The following is a 10,521-nucleotide window of genomic DNA, read 5'->3' as shown; positions in this document are numbered from 1 at the left end:
TTAGAGTTTATATACAACAAAATCCCGCGCGTGATAATCAATCTTCTTTACTAAACAAGATAACAATCAATAACTAATTAGCTTGTTTAAAATTAGAAATTTCCTTTTTTTAATTAGTATCGGCCACGTAGCTTAACGGCGTTTGACTAAGGAAACAATTCGGTCACCACAGCTTGAGAAGTCGAGTACGTTTTGGTCTAATCTCTCGCAAAACTATCTAAATCTTTTAGCAGTAGTATTTATATTAACTAGTCTAAACACATTGTTTTCGCGTTAATTTTCAGATTTTTTGGTCATAAGATTAATGCTCTGTAAGTTATTAAAAACGTGTAAACTGTTTTGTTATTTCTGTATTTTACAACACGTGAACAAAACAGATGAACACAATGCTTCTCGCTCTACTTGTACTGGCCATTGCTGGTCACCTTGTCAAGGCGGACTACCTAGATGACCAACGGGACTTGTCGGCAGCGACCTCTGGATTCTCCCAGAGACTGTACCAGAAAGTGGCACTGGGCTTACCAAGTATGGTCTACTCACCTTACAGGTATACCTTTGCTTTACCAGTTAGATTCTAGTTTCAATGCGTAGATTTTTATTTCGCGGGCGTATTCTATCTTACACGTAGACGTACCATATTTTTTAAATATATACTTTTTTCTTTGGAATCTAGATTTTATAATTTTAAACGTTGGTCTTGCTAAAGAAGATACATTCTAAATTTTAAAACGTCATTAGAAGTGCTAAACATTTTTTCCCTTAAATAAGGGCTTTGTACTTTTTCTGAAAAAAAAATGTTTCTATCAATTTATTTTTGACAACTTCACCTTTGTTGTTATAATAGATTTTTAAATGCTTTATTCTTAATTTAAAAAAAATAAATAGAATTTGATTGATTAATTTCATTCGCATAATCTACCTAGTTATGAGCTCCTTTCTAAAATCAGTATTAACTTACTCGAAAATGAAATTAAGTAAATTATAATATTTTTATAATTATATACTATTATTATATCATTGAATGCACAAAACGTTTATTTTACGCGTTTATTTTTAGCGTCCATTCGGTATTGGCAATGACGTCATTAGGCGCCAGAGGAAAAACAGCTACAGAAATGAAACAGGCGCTTGGGATTACATCTCTTGCTGACAATACTCATGAGATTTATAAGAAACTTATTTCGGATGTAAGATTACAACAGTTGCATATACGTTTCTATCAATTATTCACATAATCGAATGTATTCCTGTAATTTGCTTTCAAATAAGATACTTTACTCATTCTCTTAAACATAAATAGCAGTTTGGTTATTTCAGAAGAGAGCCGCACTTTTCAATTTTGATGCAACGCCAATAGTTGCATTCAATTCTTGTTACGTAATACGCCATTTAATTTAAAATTACAAAGTAAAACTGCCAAGTAAATTAATTAATTACAATGCTTTTTTTGCTTCAAAACACCGACAGATGAACTCTGTACCGGATGTGAAATTAAACACAGGAAACGCCATTTTTGTGAACCCTGCATACGAAATCGTGCCTCAATTTGTGGCTGATGTTGAGAGCAAGTACTTCGCCAAGGCTGGTAACATTGACTTGTCTGCCCCTGGGGGACCAGAGGAACCAATCAACACCTACGTGGCAAATGCTACAGGAAATATGATACAAAATCTCCTTCCAAAAGGTTTGGTATTGTCTGAACACCATCAGTAAAATTCAAAGAAGTGATATTGATTTTAGATTAAAGCAGTGGCGTCGCGAGGTCGGGTGTCATCAGTGTTTCTTCCAGACTTTTTCTGGCGCTTGATATTTTCGGGGGTGCGGTCTACATTTTCCGGGGGGACGGGGCGGGACGGACACTAGCAAAAGTAAATATTTACTATATACATTCAATCTGGTTTGGGGGCGGTAAACTTTCTTCGGGTTGGGGGCTCCAGGTGTGGGACCTCATGGTGTCAACCTCCCGAATACAATAAGTTATATATATATATATATATATATATATATATATATATATATATATATATATATATATATATATATATATATATATATATATATATGTTACCGAGTGTATTTGCTCGCAGTGCCAAATGTTACCGAGTCTATTTACTTGTGCTATCTTTGACCAGCACACAACATCAACCACAATACAGATACTCGGAAGTGCAGGTTTACATTTATCTCTTTATTAAATGAATCAATAGAAATGCTCCACATAGCAATGCATCAATGTTCCACAAGAATACAATGAACCAACTGACCCCCACTGTCCTCACTAGTCCTCACATATCAGAATACACGTGTCCATGGTTCAGGCTTCCAAACTTATTCTCACAACTTAAACACGTATCTACAGTTCAGTCTTCAACTTCTGTCTCAACTGTCCTCACAAATTACAACACGTATCTACAGTTCAGGCTTCAACTTCTCATCTGCTCTTCTGTCCTGCAGTCTTATTATATCCCCCGTATTCGTAATCGTTTCTATCCGTTGCATCATAACTATGAACTACGCAGTTCTGTCGTATCGCTTCCCAACTACGCCGTGGCTTTGTATTCGTTATCAGTCCACACCACCTGCATCCGTTGCATCAGCCCAGTTTGGCCTTGATCGTGTCTTTAGTTGACAGACTGTATTGCGTTCTTATCGTCTTTAGTAACTACACTAGTTACATATATATATATATATATATATATATATATATATATATATATATATATATATATATATATAGAGAGAGAGAGAGAGAGAGAGAGAGAGAGAGAGAATGAGAGAGAGAGAGAGAGAGAGTATAGAGGACAAATGCAGTATGTCCACTTTTTTGTCAAATCGATGTACATTTATATTGATACTGTCAATAATACGAGCTACAAGAACACTAATGCGCAGTCTAAGAAAACTAGAATGCAAATATTTTATAATTTTTTAAATATAATATTTTGCACTATTTTAATAAACCCATTTTTCTCGAGATCATGTTTTTTTTGACATACTGCGTTTGTCCTCTATACCCTCGATACCAGCCTTAAAAAATCCTAATTGTAAAGCACCATAACCTGTGTGTTTAGTAAGCCCTGGTTTAGGAGGTATATTACTTTTATAATAAATCCTATCCAAAACCAACCAAAAACAAAAACACACAATTAACCGCAAACATTACACAAACGCAAACACAAATACAAACGTAATTTTGTAATTATTTTTTCTCAAAACCAAAACAAAGTAATAAAAAGTAATTTTTATTCCCCCGATGTAAATGTTGTTTTTTAAAAGGGACGTAACAGTGTTTTCCTAATTTATAAAGGGATGTTATGAGTGCTAAAGAACTAAAGGTAAACAATTTAAGAAACAATTAGAGTTTTTGTGAATGATGATACATTTTCTTTAATTAACACTATAAGTTTGGAAAATGAATATAATTTTTTTTACATTATTAATTTAGATAATGAGCACTTTAGGTACATCATACTATGGCTATGAAGTCTATTTTTTCCCTCTCTTTCATAGGAATCATGGATCCGCTGTTCGCGGTCAGAGGTCACATTCAAAATTAATATATATATATATATATATATATATATATATAAATATATATATATAAATATATATATATATATACTAGGCATACTGCCTAGCTTCGCTTAGGTTTTCAAAAAAATTGAGCAATTGAATGATTAATTAATAGGTGATTGGCTGCTATGTTAAATGCTTAGGGCCTAAATTTATACAGTGCAGTAATTTAATGCTACTCATATATTGATGGAATATTCGCAAACTTATTACTCGCACGGTAAATTAGAACTGCAAGGGTTTTCTTAATAGTATCAATCAAATATTATAATGAATTACTTTCGCAATTAATTTTACAATTTGAGTAAAATGCAAAACTTAATTTTTAACAAAATATTAATGCCTGAATTATGTTCCAAGCGTGTAAAAAATTATTTGTGCTGATTTTCTCTCATCATACTGACACTGAATTTGAGGTATATAGTTGTTTTTAAATTTTGACTTATTTTTGATGATAATTACGGTATGTCGCGAAAACGCGACATCAGGCACTTATTGACCAAACAGTAATTTAATTTTTTTTTAGTCCAGGTCATTTTACTATTTTTACTGTCATGTGTTTCTCTAAATATCCATGCACAAACAATAAAATATCACAAACTGAACATACGGACTTGCAAGGAGATGTAGAATCACTTGCAAAACTCATGAAAACTATACTTTATTAGCTCAGGCATAGAGTTACATAACTCTGCTGCACCTGCTCACTGACTAACTCTTATGAATAGGTATTTTGATGTCTTGCTGTCGTAATTCTACTACACTACAGTAACACACTACATATGAAAGGACTTCCTTCAATGTGTAGAGTCTTAGACGTCCCCGGTTACGTAATTTTCGTGAACTCTTATTCAAGGTCAACTAATAAAGACGCATATTTCTCATTCGACCTATATTTGCTATACACACAAAGCACGTGAACAAATACTGTCCTAAATGACAGTGTTCAGCCATTGTATATTCGTCCATGCTCAATGCAGCTGCTGTGGGTATTTAGTGTCACAGCTGTGGGTACTCAGTGCCACCGGTGTGGGTACTCACTGCTATTGTTGATGGTACCCTATGTTTCCGATTCGTGCTATTGTTCTCGACTGATTCTGATATTGATTACCAATGACAATGCTGTAGCTACATATTGCCACTGGTATGGGTACTCAGTGCTGAAACAGTGGGTACTGAGTGTTGAAGCCATGTGTACTGAGTGCTGAAGCTGTCGGTACTCACTGTTGAAGCTGTGGGTACTCAGTGTTACTGCAGTCGGTTCTTGGTGTCACTGCTGTGGGTACTCAGCGCTGGAGCTGTTGGTAATCGATAACGTTGATGTGGGTACTCAGCCTTAGCAGTGGGTACTCAGTATCACCCCGTGAGTGCTCAGTGCTCAAACTGTGGTTGCTCAGTTTCACTGATGTTGGTACTCAGTGCTGAAGATCTGGGTACTCAATAACACTGCTGTCGGTACTAAATACCAGTATAATGCCACTAATGTGGGTATTCAATAGCACTGCAAAGCGTATGTTTGTCAGTACTCAACCTTACTGTATTTATTACGAGGTGTAGGTCTTTGCTCAGTGTTATTATTGTCAAGGTCACTGTGAAGACCTTTATTTGGTGGTATCCAGGATAGTGGTCCACCACCTCACTTCCTGTTGTCTATTATGTTCTTTATGTTCTCCTAATATTTTACAATACTATTTCAAAGCTAAATTCGTTATATTGTACCCAGCAACATGATCACATTATTCAAGCATCGCTCTCTCTCCATATGCCAATGTCAATGAAACAGGTGAACTCTACTTCACCTACCACATGGACCGTAATGTTCTAAAGTGCACTTTTAAATATAGGCGAAGACTATATTGTAAATTCTTTACTTATTTATAATCATACTTGAATGAATGACAGCTTGGCGATCCATCGTATTTCGTTATACCTGCTTGGCATCCACGTTCCATTTGTTGTCTAATTGCCGGATGTCGCGAAAACGCGACAAACCGTAATTAGTAGATAACTTCCAAAATTATTCTCATATGTGATTTATACTGTTTATATACATAAAAGAATGAATAATAAAGCTATTAGTATTTTTTGTAGCAAAAACGGATCACCTATTTAGTAATAATAATCAATGTAAGTAGGACGAATTCACGAAGTCAAAAAAGTTACGATGCGCGTGACTCAAGAGAGTGTGACGTCATAAATTTCGACTTGACCACGTGACCGTTGGTACCGATACAACCGTCTGGATGTACCCAATACACGACGACCGGCAGCAGTAGGATAAATCTACATATGCGCAAATGCTATGCGCTAAATCAGTATGTCGCGAAAACGCGACTGTCGGCGTTAAGGGGTTTTAAAACAATGCTATACTTTATGATTTTTGTTTTTTTCTTGAAAAGAGTATACAAAATATTTAAAAATTATTACATTAAAAAGTTAACCCCCTGTTCATAGACAAAATGACCAAATCTCGTATAATGAGAATTTCATTCGCGGTCATTTTTAGCCCTCTATGGGGGGCTTTAAGTCTGACCAACAGTTTTTCCATACGGCTTAGTCATCTATAGAGGTGTATACTAAACATTAGCCAGATGTAAAGTGGGTAAGTCCCCTAAAATCCGTTTTGAAATCACCCTCGGTTTTTCCCATAAAATACAAAGATTATATAGGGAAATACGACTGGTCAGTTTTGACCCATTTAACGAATTTTCCCGGACATGGCGAGTTTTTTGTGACATCCCGAGGCGTTCTCCTACCACCTCACAAAATTTCAAGGGGGGTCGTCGGAGGAAATTTTTTTTCGTAATATAGCCCATATAAGACGCCGGTCAGTCGAGGTCAGTTTTGACTCCGTAGACTTTTCGGCCAACCGTCACCGGCCGTCGTGTTCTATCGCCCCAAGACACCATCGTGCACTTGACCACTTTGCTTTATATATATAGATATATATATATATATATATGTATGTATATATATATATATATATATATATATATATATATATATATATATATATATATATATATATATTCAATGTCTCTGGATTAAAGTTAAGATAACAAATTTTATCCATTTGGGAAATTAAGTTGATGTCTACCCAACTTCGACGAGTAGGGCCTACTAGTACTGCTGGGAGGAAACAAATGTAAGCAAAGTGCTGACCACTGACTCGAGTGAATAAAACAGCTGAGGTCTTTTCCAGCAGAGGCGTCGCAAGGTCACCCGGTGCGGCAACTCATGTTGTAATTCCCCCGCCCCTCCCAGACGTTGATTAACGTGTCAGTTTTTAAAATTCTCAAGAACTTTTTTTTCTTCATGATGATTCAGTTTACGTCATGGTGGCAAGCCTCCATCCCCTACCCCCTTCCCCAATCTTGTTGGGATTTGTCAATTTCGCTCTCAATTAAAAAAAAAGTCTTTTTAACTCTATTTAATCATTTATTTAACTGGAATGATTGTTTTTTTCTATATATATTTTGCTATTTTTGGCTAGTTGTCACCCCCTTCCCTAAGTGGTGTCACCCGGTGCGTTCCGACCCCCGCCCCCCCCCCCCCCCCCCCCCGCCCCCCATCGCAAGTTTCAGGTCTGAGAAAATGTGAATTAATTCATGAATTATCGATATTTGCTTCCATTGAATGTTTATGCCTTTGGTTATAACAATTATTAGGTTCAATTGATTCAATGACCGTGATGCTTCTGATCAACACCATTTTCTTCAATGGAACCTGGAGATTTCCCTTCCCCAAGTACAGAACGTTTAGACGTCCTTTTTATAGTTTGGATGGGGGAATCAGCTCGGTAAGGTTTAGTGATATTTAAATTTAATTTCTTGAGATTAATGATTAATCTACTTCTTTGATCTTAATTTTGGTGTTGGAAGGGATCCCCTCCAACACAATTAAGTATACGTGTCAGCTGGTTATGCGCCATTGATGCTAGTATCTCCGATTTCAGCCTGCTTTTCTTTTTGGATTTGCTTCCATAACCTTTGTCCAACAAAGAACAAACTACAAGGCAGTAGTTGTTTGGTTTTTGAGTTGTCTCTCCTAGAAGAGTGGATGTCCCCAGCTAACGAGCCTCATCTGCCCGAGGGTTCGAACTCGAGACTTGTCTATTACCAACCATGAGCTTTACTGACTCGTCCACGCCGACCCCTTAATGATTAATAATAATTGACATTAAAATTAAATGCATTTAGTTAAGCTCAGGTGTTTATACATTTTAAAATAATAATATGTAAAAATAAATTAAAAAGTCAATATCATTTGTCAGATGTTTTTAAAGATTTACACTCACTAGGTCGACATGATGAGAGATGACATGACCATTAAATACAAGAAAGATAACTCTATTGGGATAGAGGTAGTCGAGTTGCCCTTCAATGGTGAAAGATTCCATTTTTACATAGCTCTACCAGAGAAGGTGAATGGTATCAAAGGTTTAGGTATGTTGTAGGTCATAAACAAAATTAAAGTAAAATGTGGCCAATCAAATGAAGAAAACATTTTTTAACATAATTTAATACAATCTGGTGGCACATTTTCAATTTGTTCTTCAAAATAAATGTCGCTACCTTTACAAAATGTGAAGTCACTATGTATATGTCTTGTTTCTAAAGAAAAATTTCTAGCAACGCCAGGAAATGTCGATACACTGTTCGGTGGACTTAGCTCTGAACACTTGGATGTCAGCATTCCAAAGTTCAAGACTGAGACAACTTTATACCTGGTTCAACCTCTGAAAGATATCGGCATGGTGGAGGCTTTCATACCTGGTTACGCCGACTTTACTGGAATCAGAAGAAAAGGTAAGCTGTTGAACAGGTAAATATAAATATTTAAGTTGTTATCTGTATATTTGGATGTCATGATCTGATTTAAATGCTACAGCCTTTAATAACTTGAGGATGTACATATTTATATACCTAACAACACAATGTATGATAATTTCAGACCTAGCCTGTAAACAGTAATTTTACATTGAAAATAATGGGAACAGGGCTTTACCCCCCCCCCCCCCACGTCAATTACTCCTCGCCCAGTAGGACATTACCCCCCGGTCATAGCTTAAGGTTCAGCTAGGGATAGAGCTAGAGTTTGAGTTTGGGCTAAGTCTAGGTCTAGGTCAACGGTTAGGGTTAGGGTTAGGGTTTGGGTTAGGGCTAGGGCTAGGGTTAGGTCTCGGATTAGGGTTAGGCTGAAATCAATGTCTAGAGTTGGGTTTGGTTTTGGGTTAACTTTAGGGTGAGGTGAATTCTTAGGTTTTTCGTTATTTTCTTAAAGTTAGAATTAAGGTAATATATTGGTATAGAGTTGGGGATAAAATCAGGATTCTATTTTGGAGAATGGGAGGAGGTGTTAATTCCCCAGGGGGATAATTGACAGGGGGGGGGGGGGTAAAATCGGGGGGGGGGGGTTGAATGTCCTGTAGCCGAAAATAACAAAGCGACTTAAAGATACTAACTTTCCACATAATTTATTGAAAAATAACTTTTTCGTACCCCAAAAAGGTTAAAACACTACATTCGCGCAGCAAGATATATATATTCATTTAACTGAATGAAAACACATTACACAAAAAATAGACTATCTATAAAAAGAAGATAAAATTCACTTTAAAAACAATGGTATCACGGAGATTTATACAAGTTCAAAAAATGCATTTATTGTAACCTGATCTCGGCCACAGGTGAAGTTTTTATCAGCCAGGTCATTCACAATGCCATCATTGACGTCAAAGAAACAGGAACTGTCGCTGCTGCAGCTACAGCTGTGCAAGTGAGAAAGCAAGTGAGAATGGCCTCTGTACCGAATACAAGATTTGTTGCTGACCATCCTTTCCTCTTCTTTATTAGAGACGAATTGACCCAACAAATTTTGTTTCAAGGAAAATTTTCCGGATAATTAAATAAACAGTGAGTTGAATTGGCATGTGTGGTTTTTTAAATTTATTTGCGTGCAAGTTTTGCGATGATGAGATTTGAAAATTTTTCCGACGCAAATGGTAAATAATAGTGTACAACATCAATCCTAATCTATTTTCAGTAAACGACAACAGTGGTAGCAGTATATATATATATATATATATATATATATATATATATATATATATATATATATATATATATATATATATATATAATGTTACGACCCCTCCCGGGGTTCCCATCCCCCGACCCTCCTCTCCCTTGGATTGTAAAAAGTAAAAATTTAAAAATAAACTGTCATTTGCATCATCCATCTGTATTTACAATAAAGCGTGAGTGATCTCCCCTAAGCTTTCTCGAGTATTCTTATATAACTAGATAAATGGCCCGTTGAGGAAGGGTACAACGGGCGCTAGGCTGATAGTGCTGTCTCTTTTCTCTAAACTAAAACTATCCCACCCCCCCCCCCCCCACACACACACCCCCACCCCCACCCCCCCACACACACCACCCCCACCCCCACCCCCACGCACACCTCCACCCCCCACACACCACCCACCCCCACCCCCACTCCCACCCCCACACACCACCCCCCACCCACCCCCACACACCCACCCCCACCCCCCAAAAAAACATGTCTACCGTCCCATTCAACGAAATATAATTATATACTTTTTCCAGTGTCCGCCCCCTTCCCGAAAATTCTAAAAAGATTCTAAAAGATTGTTATGAATTTTTTTAAGCCCAAGTATTTTGACCACTTTCTAAACAGGTCGATCGGTAGAATAACAAATTATCCTACTACGTCGTATTGTAATTATCGAATCCATCAAATTATAGCAACCGTACGAAGACTGACGTCCTGTACAATATAAAATGATCATCAGTTAAATCTGATGATCAAACAGATATGCGGATGTGTAGGAGTACTTAAAAAAATGATTAGCATAGTAGTCACCATCTAGACCAGGGGTCGGCAACCTTTTGAAGCGGAAGAGCCAAAAGTTACAATTTTCAAAAT

The 10,521-nt window shown here is 36.7% G+C and overlaps 1 protein-coding gene across 1 annotated transcript; it reads left to right on the top strand.

Annotated features, from left to right (window-relative positions):
* Positions 1-435: 435 nt before the first annotated feature.
* On the top strand, positions 436-9,477 carry LOC131950778 (leukocyte elastase inhibitor-like). The gene is made up of 7 exons (XM_059312962.1): positions 436-547; positions 1,058-1,187; positions 1,468-1,684; positions 7,242-7,372; positions 7,874-8,018; positions 8,193-8,381; positions 9,263-9,477. The coding sequence occupies exons 1-7, from the start codon at positions 528-530 to the stop codon at positions 9,475-9,477; spliced, it is 1,047 nt and encodes a 348-aa protein (XP_059168945.1). The 5' UTR covers positions 436-527.
* The last annotated feature ends 1,044 nt before the right edge of the window (positions 9,478-10,521 follow it).

This window comes from Physella acuta, unplaced genomic scaffold (genome assembly GCF_028476545.2).
Source record: "Physella acuta isolate Inbredline_101_S28 unplaced genomic scaffold, ASM2847654v3 ptg000778l, whole genome shotgun sequence".
NCBI lineage: Eukaryota > Metazoa > Mollusca > Gastropoda > Physidae > Physella > Physella acuta.
This window is presented reverse-complemented; position numbering and strand designations above follow the sequence as displayed.

What these genes read in the sequence shown, in the direction of transcription:
- LOC131950778 (XM_059312962.1), top strand. Translation starts at nt 528, where the DNA reads ATGGTCTACTCACCTTACAG. An exon ending in ATAAGAAACTTATTTCGGAT is followed by an intron (nt 1,188 to 1,467) that starts GTAAGATTACAA and finishes AAACACCGACAG; the next exon opens with ATGAACTCTGTACCGGATGT. An exon ending in GAATGGTATCAAAGGTTTAG is followed by an intron (nt 8,019 to 8,192) that starts GTATGTTGTAGG and finishes TTGTTTCTAAAG; the next exon opens with AAAAATTTCTAGCAACGCCA.